The sequence below is a fragment of the Vombatus ursinus genome, unplaced genomic scaffold, assembly GCF_900497805.2.
Source record: "Vombatus ursinus unplaced genomic scaffold, bare-nosed wombat genome assembly UNPS02014893.1, whole genome shotgun sequence".
In the NCBI taxonomy this organism is placed as follows: domain Eukaryota; kingdom Metazoa; phylum Chordata; class Mammalia; order Diprotodontia; family Vombatidae; genus Vombatus; species Vombatus ursinus.
The window spans coordinates 8,555,513-8,574,776 of record NW_020954671.1 but is presented as its reverse complement, the minus strand read 5'-3'; the positions used below and the strand labels follow the sequence as shown (position 1 = coordinate 8,574,776).

General features: G+C 36.6%; 1 protein-coding gene across 5 annotated transcripts in view; it reads left to right on the top strand.

Moving 5' to 3' along the window:
• The window catches only part of PPP2R5E (protein phosphatase 2 regulatory subunit B'epsilon), a 152,711-nt gene that overhangs the window by 105,983 nt on the left and 27,464 nt on the right, over nucleotides 1-19,264 (top strand). For all 5 annotated transcript variants that reach the window (XM_027842856.1, XM_027842853.1, XM_027842852.1 and 2 more), the window contains exons 4-5: nucleotides 6,839-6,940; nucleotides 9,928-10,020. In XM_027842856.1, the coding sequence (XP_027698657.1) occupies nucleotides 6,839-6,940; nucleotides 9,928-10,020 (195 nt within the window). The remainder of the gene's footprint in view (nucleotides 1-6,838; nucleotides 6,941-9,927; nucleotides 10,021-19,264) is intronic.

Here is a 19,264-nt window from a genome sequence, read left to right as displayed (position 1 = left end):
GGCTTTTATTTGGAAGAGGAATTAGAGCAGGAAGGTAGAACAACTGGGTTTAAAACACCAAGGTCCCTTGAAATTTACAGGTCTTTGAGAAGATTTGTCCTTCTTCAGTAGGTAGAAACAACTGAGTTTAGCATCTAGTTAGCAAGAATAACTCCTTAAAGGGGGTGGCTTCCTCAGCCCCTTTAGGAGGCTTCTATCACCCAGGACTGGTGTCCACAGCCTCTCTGGGGACTTGTGTCCTGAAGTCTGAGTCCCACCCCCTACTGTCCCACTCTCCCATTCCCCAACTCAGTTTGTCTTTAAAAACTTGATTTGAGGATGCCTTTTCTGTTGCTTGGCAAGGGGTATCTTTAGCTCTAGTGATTACCAGGGGTGGGAAACCTGCGGCCTTGAGGCCACATGTGGCCCTCTAGGTCCTCAAGTATGGCCCTTTGACTGAATCCAACATACTTGAGGACCTAGAGGGCCACATGTGGCCTTGAGACCGCAGGTTTCCCACCCCTGGATTGGACTAATATGGCTTGGTCCCAGGAGATATAATTAGGATGAACAAGTAGAAGTTATAGAGGGGCAAATTTTTCTTCTGTGTAAGGAAAAACATAACAATTAAGAATTTTGGAAGGCACAAGTGTTGGTGTGTTCCCCATCACAAATGAGGTCTTCCAGGGGACACTGGATGTCCACTTGTAAAGAGGGTTTCATTCCAAGTGTGGGTTGAATTAGCCAACCAGGAAGGTTCTTTCCAATTCTGAGATTCCGTGATATTAACCTCACAGCTATGAGGGGAAAAGCACTATGGAAATTGAAGCTGAATGGAACTAAAATCAAGAACTGTCTAATTTATCTTTATATCTTCTTCCAGGGCCTACCTTGGTGAATTGCTGTGTAGAAATAAAACTATAAGAGATATAAAAGAAATAGAGAATAGTTGATTAATAGCACTTTTCTCAATGGAGGGCAACATGGTGTAAAGGAAAGAATGGTGAACTAGTAGCAGGAGATCTTACTGTGTCTCTAGCTGTGTGACTTTGGGCAAGTCTCCCACGTGTGCTGTGCCTCAGTTTCCTTTTTTTTTTACTTTTATATATATATATATTTACTTCTTTTAATTTTTATTTATTTATTTTCTGCTTTGGCAAGGCAATTGGGGTTAAGTGACTTGCCTAGGGTCACACAGCTAGTACATGTCAAGTGTCTGCTCTGAGGCCAAATTTGAACTCAGGTCCTTTTGACTCCACAGCTGGTACCCTATCTACTGTGCCACCTAGCTGCTCCTTCAGTTTTCTTTTCTGTAAGCTAGTGTTAGTGGTAATGATTTTTGAGGCCTCTTCAAGCTCTGTTAATCTTAAATCACCTTAAAATTCTAAGAGCAAACTCAGTTGGCAGGTGATGGTAGCTTCTGTCTGTACAGTGAATCGCGCCCTCTTGTGGTAAGAAAATCATAAATATCATCTGCTGCTTTTTTACTATTTACCCATTAATGTATCTAGTCTCCATTTCTTCTTGTTTTTGTATTTTTCTTACAGTTACTTTTTGGTGTACATTGCAGTCCTTCCCACCTTTAACTTGATTTATGCTTTTCTGCTGTTTATTACAAAACTTTTAATATAAATAAAGATTGCGATACTTTTTGAAAGCCTTTTTCGATTATAATTTTGGTGCTGGATTTAGCTTGAATAGAATTGCAGACTTTTGGGAGTTGGAAGAGACTTCAAAAAGGGTCTAGTCCAACCCCCTTAATTTACAGATGAAGAACCTGAGACTCCAAAAGGTTAATTAGGTGATTTGTCTAAGGTTATACAGCTACTTAGTTGAAAAACTAGGGCTACCCCTAGGATCTGTTTATTTGAATTCATGGCTTTTTCTTGAATACCACACTGTCTCTCAAAAATTTTATATTTTGTCCTAAGTGACCTCTGAAATACTTTCTATTCTGAGTTTTTTTGGTTATTCTATGAATATTATTGAAAATGTAAACTGTAAATTTGTTTTCAAAGTTTTGTTTTTTGGTAACACTTTTTTTCCCTAAATGATCAGCTGAAAGGGTAAGAACCTTCAACACCCATTTTATCTTAGCCACCTGTCTCTTTTAATGAACTTGAGGGAGGGTCAGGAATGGAGAGGTTTAGGGTAGGAAGGGGGAGGGGTTGAGATCATATATCCTGGATAAGCACAGAGCTGTCATTACTTATTTGATAATCCACTTAAATCTTAGATATGAAAGAACAAGGTTTCATAGAAGAAGCAGTAACTACAAGTTTACCACTTAGACTCTTGGTTAGACAGCAGAATTATTTTTTGTTCACTTAATTTAATTTTATTCATTGACAGATGCCAAGTTGACACTGGATAACAGCCTTTAGTTGTCTTTGTAAAATAGTTTTCAAATAGCACAGACCTCACCCTAAAACCAAAGATATAATATTGTAGAGGCTTGCAGAAGGCAATAGAATGAACATCAGACTTGGTATCAGAAAAGCTGGGTTCAAAAAAATGTGAGTTTCAACTTTAATACTTAATAGCTTTGTGACTTTGAGTAAGTTTACAGAGTTTCTTTAAGTTCTGGTTTCCTCATCTGTAAAGTGAGATAATAATACTTGTACTTTCTACCCTAATATAATGGTACTGTAAGGATCAAATGACATATTGCAATAAATTGATCCAAAAATTCAAATTGCTATTGCATTTATGCAAGATGTATAACAATCTGGTCTGGGTCTGAAACACAGCTGATGTTTACAGGGAAGTTCCTTAGAAATTCTTGATATTAAAGGAGAGATACATTGAGGACAGATGTGTAGTCTGTGACACAGTCACCTAGGTCCTTTTTGTCTTGATCCAGAATGTGACACCACATACTTGAGGTCTACCCAGGAGCTGATCACCTCTAACAGTACTGAAAACTCACCTGAGAAACTGCTCGAGGTTACACTTTTATGCTCAGAATGACAAAGGGAACTGGAGCCCTTTACGAATAAGTGTGCTTGTCTAAGATAAACATAATCCAGGAGTCTTTGAATGTATTAACCATGAGCAAGTTAGAGCAAGCTGTACGCAGAGGTTGGACAATTATTTTGGTGCTCATTAGTTGTAATTATGAACTCCATCAAAGTCATTCTAACTATTTCTGTCCATGGAAGGGTATCCACTATGTGTAGCCTGAATTAGCATACCTCCGAGTTGTACTTTCTATAGATGGGAATGTTTATTGGATTATTGGGTAGATGAAAATCCAGTAATCCCTTCCTAATATTTTATTCCACCTCGCTATTGTATGGAACTGCTTGTGCTTGGGAAGTGGAGTGAAGGTTCTGGACAGTTATGCTGAGTTAAAAGAGCATTGACCATGTGCCCCAGGATGCATTACTCTGTTGTGGAATAGATTTCATTCATTCTTGGAGAGGCTCATCCCTGAAGCTGGTGGAATTTAGGATGAGTTGGCAGTAAGGATGCTTACACTGAAAACTGAAGGGTCAGAATAGAATTTTCAGTTGATTGATGTGTCTGAGATCAAGATTGTTACTACAAACTAAATCCTTAGGTAAATTTCATCTCAATCCCTGAAATAGTTGGATAAGTCAAGTACTTTAATTTCTTTGTAAATAGCCTCATTGCATTTTATAATCCTGGTCATTCTACCAGACTGTTTTTAGGGCTTTCTTGGTGTAGACCAGGGGTGGAGAACCTGCGGCCTTAAGACCACGTGTGGCCCTCTGGGCCCTCAAGTGTGGCCCTTTGACTAAATGCAAACTTCACAGAACAAATCCTTTTATTAAGGGGAATGGAGAGGCATATGGTGGACCCACAACTTACAGTGGTATTGAGACTGGGATATTCTATTACTTGCAACCTTAAAACGTTACCAGAAGAACATCCATGTTAAAAAGTTGTAGCTTTGTTTCAAGGAGAAGTTTAGGGTCATTAAAGCACTGTAACTTGGGCCTAGTAGTACATGCAAATAATCCTGCTAATGGGAGGCTGAAACTGTAGACCCTCTTGTGCTCAGGAGATAAGAATTATATTGGGCTTAGCTGATTGATTCTCTGTCGGAATTAAGCTTGACATTAATACGGTGAGTTCCTAGGGCAACCAGTTGACCTGAGGAAGAGTGAACTGGCCCAAGTCAGAGACACAGCAGGTCAAAGCTCCAGTACAATCAGACTGGGATGGGGCCTGTAAGTAGTCCTTGCATTTCTAGCCTGGACAATATAGGGGGACCCAGTCTTTTTTGTTTTGTGTTTTTGAAGTACTGAATAATATCTTAAAGGTAATCTAACCTCTTTTTATCCTCTTGTTCATTTCTGGGCCATTGATTTATTGTACATTGTACATTTTCAGTTTCTGTCAAAGACATATACTGAGACAATATGGTACAGTGGGAAGAACACAGCCCACCTTTGACCCTTAATACCCCTGTGACCATAGGCAAGTGATATAACCTTCCTGGACCCTGTTCTGAATGTCCTCTGTTATGATGGCACGCGACATTGGCAAATCTGTATCTCCCTATTTTATGGCTTATAAACCAGAGGGTCTTCAAGCAAAGTTTTTTTCTTACTGAATTGCACAGAATCAACAGAAATTTAGAATTGTAAGGGACTATAGAACCATCTAGTTCAACTCATACCAGAAGGAATCTCTATTACAACATATGTAACAAATGATCATCCAGCTTTTATTCAAAGACCTTCAATAATGTACAACCCATCACTCCCGAAGCAGTCCATTCCACTTTTGTGTAGGAATCATTGTCTTTGCAGCTTCTACCTTGAGGGCCAAACAGAACAAGTATAATCTTTCTCACTTGATAGACTTGCAAATATTTGAACACAACTTTACATATTGAGTTTGTAGTCTATCAAAATCTCCAAATCTTTTTTTCCTAAACAGACCATTATCTGACTATGCCTCCTCCCATCCTGTATTTGTGCAGTTGATTTTTTAAACCTGAGTATGACTTTACATTTGTGTTTGTTGAATTTCATCTTATTACATGTAGCTCAGTTTTCTAGTCTGTCAAGATCTTTTTGGATCCTAACTCTGTTATTCAGTGTATAAGCCATCTCTCTCAGCTTTATTTATATCTTCTAAGAATTTGATAAACATGCAATCTATGTCTTTATCCAGGCCATTGATGAAAATGTTAAATGGGACAGGGCCAAGAACAAAATCCTTGGGATACTCCACTAGAGTCCTCCTGCCACATTGATATTGAAACATTTGAGTCCAGACATTCAGCAATGTTTGAATCTTTCTAGTTGTATCTCTGTCTTTTCTAGACTAATGAGATCACTTTATCAAATGCATTTCTAAAATCTAGATAGTTTTCTTCTTAGCTCCACACTGTAATTGATGACAAAAAAAAAGAGTGAATAAAAATTTTTAACACAAATCTTTTACATTTGTGATTTATTTATTACTCTCTGTTCTTCAATTTTTAAATTCCTTCTGGATGCGTTTGCTTAGTTGGAATTTCTCACCAAACTTTTCATAAACTCCCTTTTTTTCCTCCATGCTGCTTGCATTGGAGAAATTTTATGTGTCAATATTGCTTATCATCTTTCACCATGCTCTTTTGTAAGGCTTTATAAATGAATTAATATTCTAAATTCATACTTCCCCATAATTGTCCACTTGGATAAAGAGATCCAAGTTTTGCTAACTGTATATTTTTAGGTCCCTTTTGCCTCCTTGTAATGATTTATTTATAAATGTTTAATGTGCTTAGGAAATAGTGATAGGCCATCTTAAAGTTTCTTAAAATTTATTATCAATTTTTTTAGCATCATCAGCTTGCTGATTGGATTTGTGTCATATTGGAGTTGTATCAGTAGGATGCCATATTTTCTCATTTTTATTCTTCTAATATTGTTATTAATTTTGTTCTTTGCTCTCAGTCTATTACCTAATTGTATACATGCCTGATTTGGAAATAACTCCTACATCCATAACCAGTCATTTTATTTTCCTGTTGAAATGTAACCAATTTATTTTTGTCATGTTATTTAGTACTTAATATATACAACACCTTCTTCTAATCTCTCTAATGTGTTTCAGAGTAGTCTTTGGCCTCTTATTTTTTACTTCTGAACTATATATTTAAAAGTATTTTTCACCACCTTCCTTTATGCTTGAATTGAAGTCACCAAGTATCAGAATGCTTGTTGATTTCATTTGAAAGGGCCTTTTCAAGTTCGTCTTTCAATTTCTCTTCTGTCTCATCCTTTCCAACAGTCATTGGTACATAAGCAACAGTTATTTTTACAGTTGTCTGTTGAAAATGCTTATCACGTGCACCACAGTGTATGATCACCAAGTGATATTTCTTGTTGCTTTTGGACACAGAGTAACATAAGCACTGACAACATCATTTGCTTCTCCAAGGAGAACTTGTGATCATTCTGTCCATTCTTTCCATTTCAGTTCCATTCTTTCCTATGCCTTCCTTTTTCTTTGGTTTCATTTATAGTGAGGATGTCAAGATTTATTTGATTCCGTTCTTTGTGTATTATGTTTGTTTCTTGGACATTACAGCAGGATCCTACATGTTACCAACAGCTACATTAATGCTTAGATAGTCTAAAAATCACACAATTCTTAGCACACTTTGACCCTTTTTGGGCCATTCTATCATCATCACTGTAGAAACAGAAGGGGGCACCATGGGATTGAGGGCCATTTTATATTTTCCTTTGTTCCATGATTTGCCATGACCCACAGGTCTTTCTGAACCTAGACTGATCTTTGCAAAGTAGACAGTCTATGCAATGCCAATTTCATATGTACAAAGCTTTCTTAGAAACTGTTTTTAACTAACTTTATTGATTTTTTTTTGAAGGTATCTTGCAATATATTCAGAACTCTCCCTCCTAGTGACAGCAATGAATTTGATCCAGAAGAAGATGAACCTACCCTTGAGGCATCATGGCCACATTTACAGGTATTTCATTGCATAAAAAGATATGGGAGAAGGTTCATTATTTCATTAGTTGATAAAAATTCATATCCTTTTCAGTTTTTATTCATCAAGGTTTAAAGTTACTGCTAGTTCATTTAGCAGGTAGATTATTTACTTGTTTTTCACTCTTAATAGGATTTCTAAGAGAATAAAATGAACATTTCCTGTTTTTTTTCAGGACTTTAGTTTGAATCTTCTTGTTCTTGCAAAGTGAGTCAAAAATCTCACTGCTCCTGTAGCTTTAGTGCATTATCAGATTGTAGGTTCTAAGCGTTTTAAAGTGACTCAGCATGATGCACCAGAGCCTCAAATTGGAATAAAACTATTTTCACATTAGCACTTATTTAAACATGACAAGATGTATTCATCAAATGCCACAGGCCATAAAAGCCATTTTTACTATAGGTGCACCAGGATTATTAACCCTGTGTAGGGTTTTCATCATAAAGAAATTTGCTTTCTGGGATCTCTAGGCTTTTTTTTTTTTTTAAAGAAATCCTGATGGTATTCCTTTCATAGTCTCAACTGAGGCACAACTGAATGACAGCAGGATATTAAAGTGATCTTCCCTCTTCTGTACCAGTTGGGAAGTGTTTCCCAATCTTTTTCAGTCTGCCGTACCTAAAACCTAATCATTTTGTTTCCCGCTCTCCCTCCTCCCCATATATTCCTTTTCACACTTTCTCAGATAACATATTTCTCCACATTATATATCAGTGTAATTTATATGAACACACATGCATCAGTCATTCTCTATTCCCTTTTAATCATGGTTTCCTTGACCTTCTACATTAAAAAAAAAAAATCATGGAGTAAGGAAATCAAGATGCCATTAAGACACTTCCAGAGTAATTTAAAAAATCCTAATATGTTGTTTGGGAAGTATTTAAAAATTTAAAGAAAGAAAAATGTTAAGAATTTTGCTGCTTTTAATTTCATAAATTTTTATATAAATTTATATATCTTTCTCTTTTGAGCAAGTTTCATAGTTTTTGCAAGAATTCAACCATACTATTTTCCCAGTAATACAAAAATTCCAGAGAGATACCCTTTGGGCCTCCAAACTTTTTCTAAAGGTTCCTCTTGAATTGTAAAGAAACCCAAAGTGGGCTACCTGTACGTGTGTATTAGGGACTCAAGGTGATATTATTGTTTATTTTTATTTATTTATTTATTTTTGCCAAGCCTGAGTCTTATGTTTTATACTGCTCTCCTATTTTACTTACTCTGGAAAGAACTTCTTTAAAAGGATAATCCTCTGGGAAAAATCTCGATTGCAGATTTAGAACTGGAAAAGACCTTAGAGGTCATTTAGTCCCCCCCAGTCCATTTTATGGATTAGGAAACAGGCCCAGAGAATATAAATATTTTACACATTGTCCCATAGCTATTAAGAACTAAGGTTGGAACTGAAGTTCTCTGATTTGAAATCCATTTCTTTCTACTGCATTGAAGTGGGAAACTTTATTTTATAGCTTTTTCCTCCTCCAGAGAAGTCCTATGTGTTCCTGTTGTTCAACTTTGTAAATATTCCTCTGAATTAATGACTTCAAAATGATTCTAATCCTTCCCACTTTTGAAGCAGGTTCACAAATTACTGAGCCAACTCTGCTGTCTAATGTGTTGACAGAGGCCAAGAGAAATAAGATTTCCTTCTTTGGCTAGATTGTGTGTGTGTGTGTGTGTGTGTGTGTGTGTGTTTTCCTTCTTCCATTCTGTCCCCACCTCTGTTTCACCTCCCAAAGAGAGAGACTGTTTTGCAATTTGCAAATTACAGTCTTGTGCTAAAATAGGGCTTAGCATTTCAAATAGTAGAAAATTTTTTGAATGGCTTCCCCTTTCAGTTAAGGGAGCACTTTCTGGTTGGTTTAAGATTAAGAATAAGAGATCCTAAAGTCTTTCCTTGAGTTTGGCATGAAATATTCATGTGGTACCTTGAAAACATACTTTATTTTTTGGTTCAGTCTTTCTGTCTGAAAACATGAAGGTTTGCCTTTGAGGTTCTTAAGTAAAATTTGTTGCTTAAGTGCAAAATATTTTTTTGTATGTATTAATAAATATAGCCAATCTTTCACCAAACTATTAAAAATCATAATTGATTTCAAGGAACCAGAGGGCAGAGAGAATGCATTTCCAGTTATACTAGAAACTCTTACCATCCAGTGAGTAAATATTGCAAGATGAGGGCATGGGAGTTGGCAAATGATGAAACTGTCCTTATTAGGGTCATTTGAACAGCTCACTTATTTTTGCATAATTAATAGTTGTTCACAGATTATAGTATAATGAATCAAAGAATGTTTTTTCCTTTGAAGTGTTGAGACCTAGAGGCATTTTTTATATTAGCATGACAACATTAGGACAAAAAAGCATAGACTACTGGGGTGGGGGTGGCAGAGAGGAACTTAGGAGAGAATCTCTTAATTTATGGAAAATTTGAAATAGGGGAAAATTGGGTTTTATTGCCAAAATATAATAAGACTTCCATGTGCATATATTAGAACTAATTCTTAAGTCCCTCACTACTACTACTGAATGCAGCAAGTTGCATTCAACCCCCTCTTTATTTTTCAGGTCAGGACTAGAGACTGATATTACTGTTCTAGTCACTTGTGTGCAGAGGGAGCTGGAAACGTGGGTGGCTGTGTACGTGTTTGTAGGTTTTAATTTCACAAAGTCAGAAATCATAGATACTGTAATGGAATGTTAAACACCTCAGAACATAGTGTAGCATCTTAATCCCAATTTATTGTGTGTGTCTCAGATCCCTCATGATATATCAGAGCAGCTTTGTGAGGAAAGTTGATTTAATTTCTGTGCTAGTAAGAAAACCAGTCATAAGAAAAACAGAAATTATGTGATCAGCTTCCAGCCTATCTGGGGTTCTAAATCCCAATTTCAGTTCTGTGCTCTGTTGCTTATATTTTTCTTTGTTTATTTCAGAACTCACTGTACTCTATTTGTTGCAGCTTGTATATGAATTTTTCATACGATTTTTGGAAAGCCAAGAATTCCAACCCAGCATTGCCAAAAAATACATAGATCAGAAATTTGTATTACAGGTAAGAAAACTATTTGTTCAAATTGACTGTATGTATTTGTTACTCAGTTGTATTTTATTTCTTTGCTATTGAATTTAGTATGACCAAATGTTGGTCAAAGTTTTGTTCAGGACAGGCGGGGGATATCAACTAATTATTCTACCTCAATACATACATACATACATACATACATACGTAATACATACATACATAATATATACGTATGGATGTATGTATGTGTATACAGACACACACACAAGTGCATCACCATTGTATTCTATTCAGTGTGGCATCCCCTTTAACTCACTATATTGAAAGTTAATAACAGAGAATGCAAATCCTTGGATTTCTGCAGTTTTCTTTTATAGGTTATTTAATTAAAAAGTAATTTCTCACGTATAGCTCTAGTCTCTTGTGAACCTTTGTTATTTTAAAACCTATTATTCACATAAGGATTCTTAAGGTGCTCTTGCATGGGTCTCTTGAAACTGAACATTTAATCTTCAGTGTTTGACTACAGAGCATAAATAAAATGTCTTAAATGATAGGAGTCAAAACTATGCTGAGCCTTCTAAGTAAAGTTCCTTTTTCCTTTTAGGAAGCAGCACACCTTCCTTATGGGAAGCAATATTATAAACCTTTGGCAGTTTCCTTAGAGGAATTAACCATCACTTGGACAGTTAGAAATTTTGGGTTGTAAACCTTAATACTTCATAAATTTTAATGACCAAGTTTGACTCCAGAGAAGAGTTATAAAAATCCATCTCCCCACCTAGAGATGGGGGACTATGGGTATGAGATCATGTATATACTGAAAGATATGTTCAGTGTGTTGGTTGGCTTTGCTGATTTTTTTCCCCCTTTTTTAATTCTTATTATAAAAGAAGGCCCACTGGGTAGGGAGGAGTGGGGGATATATTTGGAAACAAATGTGACATAAAGTGAAAAGCATCGATGATTTTTTAAAAATGATTTTTAAAATTTAGATTGCATTTTTGCAGACTTTTGGGGGCCAGATCCTATAACTTAGGCTATTTCTTCCTATTTATCCTTATCTCAGGATTCTTTACAGTTCTGGGCCAGTTAGTTTACTTTAGGTCCCTGCCTAAGGAACAGTCTCATTTGAGTTATAGTGAGATTCCTTGTAAATAATTTTCACCTTTTAGAAAAAAGGGCAAATTGGATACAGTATTTAGAAGAGAACAGATACCCTTCAGTATAAGGCAACAGAATTTCATATGTGCAGCCTTTAATAAGTCAACAAATATTTGTAAGCACCTATTATGTCAGGCACTGAGGACAGAAGTGCAGAGAATGGAATAATCCCTATTCTTGAGGAGCTTATATTCTCCCAAGGGGAAAATAGGGTGTGTGTGTGTGTGTGTGTGTGTGTGTGTGTGTGTGTAAATGATATAAAATAATTAAAAAATGTATTCAAAGTAGTTAAATACAAGATGGTTTGGAAGGAAAGGCACCAGCATTGGAAAAATCAGAAATGCTTCATGTAGAAGATGGTGCTTAAACTGCATCTTAAAGATCTTAAAGGAAGAGAAAGACTCTATGAGGTGAAGATAAGGAGGGAGTGCATTCCAGACGCGAGTAGTAAGCCCTGCAAAGGCACAGACACAGGAGACGTTTGTCTCTAGATTACAGAGTGGGTGGGGTGGCTATGAGTGACAGCTAAAAAGACTGGAAAGATAGGTTGGAACTAGGTTGTATAGAACTTTAACAGCTAAACAGTAAAGTTTCTATTTTATCTTGGACACAGTAGGAAGCCATTGGAATTGATCTAGTAGGAGAGACACATGGTCAGATCTTAAGGAAAATCATTTTGACAGTAGTGTGTAGGATGAACCTGATTGGTGAGAAATCTGAGGCAGGGAGTCTGCTACATTAATTAAGAGGTGATGAGGGCTTGGACTAAGGTGGTAGCTGCGTGAGTAGAGAGAAGAGGTTAGATATGAGAGATATTATAAAGGTAGAAATGGCAAGACTTGGCAATTTATTGGCTGTTATTTGGTGAGGGAGATTGAGGAGCTAAGGAGCATGCTGAGTTGTGAACATAGGAGAATGGAAAAATGGTGCTGCTTTTGAATGAAGTTGACATATAGAGGAGAGGAGGGTTTTGGAGGAAGGGTATTGAGTTTAGTTTTGGACTTGTTGAGTTTGATTTACTTATTCTCAGAGCCACAGTTTCTTCTTTTGTAAAATGGGGATCATATTACCTACATACTAGTTCACTACCGTTTTCACCTTATGGTTGTGTAACAACTTAAGTTACTATTACTGTCTCGAATTGGGAAGATCAGGGTTGCAGGGCCACCTTGAAACATACTGGTTGGCTGGTGACCTTGGGAGTCACTTCACCTCTCAATGCTTCTTTGCAACTCTCTAAGGCTTTAAGTTCAGAGCAGTTGCCATTCTGCATTGATAGGAGGTTCTATCCTGAGAGACTTCTACATGAATGAAATCATAGGTCTAGACCAAAAAAAAACCAAAAAAAAATGAAAATAATTTTTGTTAAGTGTTTCCACATGAATGCATACATGTGCACACAGACAAACACACAGACACACCTTTTAGGTACTGACCCAAAGGAGCTTGTTCATTCATCAAGGAAAAAGTTAGAATCTTTTCTGAAAAACAGTTTAGCAAAGAATCAAGACTCAGTGCTAATGAACCACTTCTTCATGCAGGATTCTCCTCCCAAATAATGAAGTAAATATACTTATAATCCAACTTGGGTTATTGATTTCCCATGAGCATTTACTAAACTGCCTTTGTATTAGATCCTGTTGCAGAGTACTATGTTAGTCTTCTAAGGACATGAAACAATGAATAGGAATTGGACCCATGTCTTTAGTTAAGTACATATACACAAATAATTATGATACATGGTTGAATATGACAAATGTAGAGGAGAAGTATGAACACAAGTTCTTTGGACGTTTGAGGTTTGGGAAATGTTCTGACTATGGCAGAGGACAGTTCATTTGAATTCAAGGAACATTTATTTATTGCTTCAAAATCTGTACACATCCGTACATATAAATCTGTGCAGGAAAGCACAGATAGAGAGACCACAGAGATCACAGGGGAGAAGAATCATTTCTGGCTAAGAAGATGAAGGAAAGCCACATGAAGGAGATAACGTTACTTGGACCTTGAAGAGTGGGGAGAATTTCAGTAGTACTTTTTGTGTATGAATGTATGAATTACTTTATATTTTATTTTGACTTTATTCTGTATAAGGTTAAGTGATACAGGTTTGGCAATACATTTTTTTTTTATCACTAGGAGGTTTATTATGGTAAGAGCACATTTAAATACATTTAAAGTATTTCTAAAGACTGCCTTCATCAAGTCTACAAGTCTAGAATGCTTAGTGGTTGCTAAGAGACATACTGCTCAAGTATCCCTGTAAGCATTTCTGTTGCTGTGGATTGCTATTTAGTAATTTGTACTTCACATTGAAAGTTATATTTAGCAAAAAGGTGCCATAATTATCGTGCAAATTATGTGAATCACTCAGCCTGTCTTGAAAGTGACCTTTTGTTATTATGTTTTAATATTAGATATGTATTAGATAAAACAGAAATCAACACATTGGATTTCAGGTTCTAGCTTGAAATGGATCATAAAGAATCTTGAATTTCACCTTTAAAGAAGAAATGTTTTCAAAATCATTCTATACTTAAAATATTTTGCCTTTTATCCTTGAGAATGGTGTTACTTAGAGCAACGGTTCTCAAAGAGAGACCCTTTCAGAAGATTTGAGCAGTCAAAACTTTTCTTTCTATTTTGTTGTTCATTTGTTCATTGATTCTTTGTGACCCCATTTGGGGTTTTCTTGGCAAAGAAACAGGAGTGGTTTGCCCATTTCCTTCTCCGTCTCATTTTATAGATCAGGGAAATGAGGTGAACAGAAAGATGAGTCTTCCTGATTCCAAGTCCCAGTGCTCTATCTACTGTACAACCTAGCTGGTCTTTATACTAAGATGTTTTAATTTTGAATATGGCAACTACCAATAATTTTTGGTGGAGGGAAGCTCCTCATTACTTTTTAAGAGTATAAAGGCGGGGCAGCTAGGTGGCGCAGTAGATAGAGCACCCATCCTGGAGTCAGGAGGACCTGAGTTCAAATACAGCCTCAGACACATAACGCTAGCTGTGTGGCCCTGGGCAAGTCACTTAACCCCAATTGCCTTGCTAAAAAAAAAAAAGTATAAAAGGACCCTAGAGCAAATAAAAGACTGATGGATTCTTATATAATACTTATCAGAAAATTATTACCAATTAAATAAACTTCTTCCCTCCACTCCACCCACAAAACTCACCAAACTCCCTTCATCCTTGTTCCAGCATAACATTCATCTTTCTTAATCTTTCATGGGCAGCTGACAGAATTCATGATTAATTAAAAAAAAAAAAGAAAGAAGTCTAATGACAAAGTTATTTCATAGTATTATAGATTTAGTAATTTTGTAGGCTATCTAGTTCAACCCTCTCATTTTACAGATAATGAAACTGAAGAATCCCAGATGCAGCTAGGTAGTGTAGTAGATAGGGTACATTGGGCTCGAATAAGGAAGACCTGAGTTTAAATTTCTGCATCAGTTACTTGCTAGCTGTGTTATCCTGGACAAGTCATATAACCTCTCTGTGTCTCAGTTTCCTCATCTATAAAATGGGGATAATAATGGGGTTGTTGAGGATCAAATAAGGCAATATTTGTAAAGCTCTTTGCAAACCTCAATGTACTATGTGATTGGTAACTATTATTAAGTAAATTTTTATTGGTCTTTTTTTTACATCAACACAATTTCTCCCAATATACCACCTCCTTCCTTTCCCAGAGAGCCATTTTATGTAACAAATAGCATTTTTTTAAGTCAAAAGAATAAGAAGAATAAAAAAAATTGGCGGAACTAATCACTACATTGAGAAAGTTTGCAGTGTACCACACTTGTGAATGTGGGGTGGGAGTGTCTTCTCTTATCTCTTCCTTCTAGCCACGTCTCTTCTTTATATCTTTGAAACACTTTGTGTGTGTGTGTGTGTTTGCTCTTTCCATCTGCATCATTGTGGTCTTTGTGTATGTTGCCCTCTGGACTCTGCCTACTTAATTCCATATCAGTTCATATACATCTGTCTAGGCCTCTGAATTTATCACATTGGTCATTTTTTTTTTTGATTAGGCAATTGGGATTAAGTGACTTGCCCAAGGTCACACAGCTGATAAGTGTCAAGTGTTTGGTCTGAGGCCGGATTTAAACTCAGGTCCTCCTGACTTCAGGGCCAGTGCTCTATGCACTGCGCCACCTAGCTGCCCCGCATTGGTCATTTCTTACAGTGCAGCAACATCCCATCACGTTGTATGGCAGTTTATTAAGCTACTTTCCAATTGACGGCCATCTGCTTTGTTTCTAATTCCCTAATATCACAAAAAGTAGCTATCTATTATCATTACATTTGTAGTAATTTTTCCATTTTCACCCAGAGAGTAGGTGACTATTCAGGGTTTTGGACATAAACTCTCTAACTCCAAATCCAGGGTTATTTCCACTGAATCATGCTACATCTTACTGGAATTAGTCAGAAAATTTGTATGTAAACTGACTTTCTGGAGTTAAAATAGTGAAAGGCATGATTTGGGGAGAAATATTGAAAAACGTTTACTGTAAAGTTGCTGTGTCTTACCTGATTTAGAGCCCTGAAGATTTCCTAATGTCAGTGAAGATAAAAGTTTTTTTTGATTCCTTTAGTCATCCCTAAGTATGATAGATTACAATAATAACAACTAGCAATTACAGAGCACTGTGAGGTTTGCAAAGTGTTTTACAAATACCTCATTTGATCCTCACGACTTTGGTTGGTAGGTGTTACTGTTATACCCATTTTACAGATGAGAAACCGAGACAGATTAAATGGCTTTCCAAGTGTCACATGGTTGCTAAGGGTCTGAGGCAGGATTTTGAATTCATATCTTCTTAACTACAAGTCCTATTCTCTATCTCTTTATCCATTAAGATAGCACCTTCCATTCCTCAGATAACTTAATGGGGATAATTCAGTGCATCAGAAAGCCATAGAATGGACTTTCAGCAATCTGTAAATGAATATTAGAAAGAGGAAAAGCATAGTGATATATCTTTGTCCCTGATGTAGTATATCCCAAAAGTTAGTGGAGAGAAGAAATTTAATCTTATTCAGTTTTCAACCCTGTACTTTTCCTTTTCTTCCTCTTTTATAGCATGAGTTGAATAGGCTCCTTAGAAGTTTTTTTCTACCACATTCTCCCATTCATACCAGTGATTCAAAACCCTTTCCTAGTTGAATATAAAAGAATTAAGGTTATAGACTGTATTAACATTGAATAACACTGACAATTCAATCACATTTAAAAAGTAATGTTTAAAAATCTGAGTAATGTGGTGGTAGCTAAGTAAGCATTGCCTGCATTTATAAATGAACCAGCCTTATAGGTTTATAGGCTATACAATCAAAGAGATAGATAACTTCAGTCTTAGTGAATTATTAGTCTAGTGTAGACCATCCTAGCACAGTAAATATCATTTATTGAAGTTTATCAAAGGACGTGATAAGTGAATATCTCAACAAATTTGCTTTGCATCTAGCAGATAAAAAATGTAAAAGTGAGGTAAATTTTTCAGCTTTTAGGTAGAGTATTAAATGTTAACAGTGGTAAACACACACACACACACACACACACACACAGAGGAACACAAAAATTCTCATATACTCCCAGCAAATGGTACAGTTTATATTTGAAAATAAATGAACATAAAATGTAATATTTTAAATACACACAATATATTTTGTAGCACTTGGAGTTTTTTTTACCTATTGAGATAGAAGAGATTATACCATAGGAGAAAAAATTGCCTGAGATCAGGATGCTGCTTCCTGGACTGGGATAAGCACAGGGAGTAGATGTCTGCTTTAGCCTCCACACATCTTGCCTAAATGTTTGTCCTCAGACTTCCCTGGGAAAAACAACAATAACAACACTTCCTCCCTCCTCATTTTGACAGGAAGGGATGGTTTCTTACCCTTTCCCATATGACCCCTCCTAAATACTATGCACCAGAATGAAATTACCAGACATCTTAGAACCTTACTCCCTCACATAGTGTTGAGCCTTATTCCAGCCCACCCTTCAGGAAGAGGGAAAATCTTAAATTGAGTTCAGCTCAGCAAACATTCATGAGGCAATTATCAGGCTAGCTCCTTGGAGAGTTGCTTGCAAAGTTTAGGTGTGTCTTATAACTGATTGCTAGAATATTTGTAGTTATGAATCTAATCAGTCCTTTTTTCCTTCTGTGTGTGTTTTCGCATGTGACAGAAGCTTATTGGGTAATCCATCATGTACACTAGTTAATTAAGGAAGTTAAGGATTGGTTCTAGTTGTTTTTGACCTTATTTGGCATTAAACTGTTTTCTCTGTATTAACTAATTGTAAACATTATTTAATATTAAGATTTACTTAAAGCCAACATTTATTTGAGTGATTAATTAGTGTTGCACAAACACTATGTATGGACAAGCATTTAGGCCTCCATGAAGATTTACAGACAGTAATGGAAAAAGATTCCATCCTTTTTTTGTTTTCCTTTTTTAAAAAAATTTAATTCAATTGTACAAGTATTTAATATCACCAGTTCTCTTGTGCACGGCACTCTGCCAGACACTCAGCATACAAAGAAACAACAAAATAGCCTGTGCCCTAGCATTCTATTGGGGGGAAAGTGACACATGCAGTAAAAATTACATGAGTAAATACAGTATATTGTTGTTTGTTCTTCATTTTCAAAGAGAACCAGTGGCATCATGGGTGATGTCTTGACCTGCATGTGAATTGGATTTAAGTGAAGCAGAGTTGCACAAAGTCATAAGCCTCACTCACTCTTCTTGAGTCAGTGAAGTCCAGTGGCAGGACAAAAGTCAAGATAACTGGCAATGGCCCAGGATACAGTGGATGACCTTGGCGGTCTTCAATGCCTGACCAGTCTCTAAGAGCTCCACGGCACCTGCTTCATCTGCCCATTCTGCTAGGGAAAGTTTTCATATGGTTGGTGTAGACATCCCCCTAATTCCTTACGTGCTTGGGGTATACCTTTACCTATTGAGATAGAAGAGACTGTATCATAGGAGAACAAATTGCCTGAGATCAGGATGCTGCTTCCTAACTCATCAGCAGGGGTGAGGCCTATTGGTTACATTTAATCTGATTTAGCCCCTCTGTCTAGACGGTTTACCAAAGTGTGGCCACTGTGCAGGCTATAGTTTCTTGGAGCCACAGGTGAGAGTTGGATGAATCAGGTGGACATCTAAGGTAGATGATTAGCCCTGAAAAGATCTCAACAAGCTCTCATACTAGAGGTGCTAGTCCTCCTGAATGTCCCATATACCCCAAATACAATATATAGAATATATATGAAACAATTTAATAAAAAGGGCTGTTTATTAGCAATAGAACAATTTCCAGAGGCCAAAATGGAATTGAAATAGGAACACAAGAGAGATGTGGTGTACATAGTTGGGTGTGAGGGAGCAAGAATTGGTGGTATTCAGGGAAGGGGGCTTCAGTCTAGACAGGCTACACCTCAAAATCATAGGGATCCTGAGTGGAGGCCCAGTAGACCCTTATATCCTTCAAGGTAGCAAAGGTAATGTTGATATGATGATTAATCCTCAGGGAAAATGTGGAAGTGTATACATGTGGCAGCAAGGCAGATGTCCAATCTTAGGTCTTTCCTGATGGTCAAGACAGGGTCAGTGGAGTCTCTGATAAATTTTTCTTAAACATTTATTAAAATCTGGTAGATAAGTGAAAAATATTTCTTTCTCTTATGGTAGATTGCAGCCAAGGGCTTTACTTTGGATTTTTGATTCTATACCATTTTCACTTTAGATTTATTCTGTTAGATTCAGAGCAGAGTCTTTTAACTGAGCTCTTCAGCCTTGTTTTAAGAAGATTGACTTCTGTATTAATGTCAGTTTTGGGTTAGCACTTTTGACAGATCATTCTATTCTGTATTCACCTTGGCAACTTGATTATATTTTTAGTTTGACATTTTGTTATTGTTAGTTGTTTTCAGTCATTTCTGGCCAAAGATATTAGGGTGGTTTGCCATTTCCTTCTCCAGCTCATTTTACAGATGAGGAAACTGAGGTAAACAGGGTTAAGTGACTTGCCCAGGGTCACACAGTTTGTAAGTGTCTGAAGCCAGATTTGAAGTCA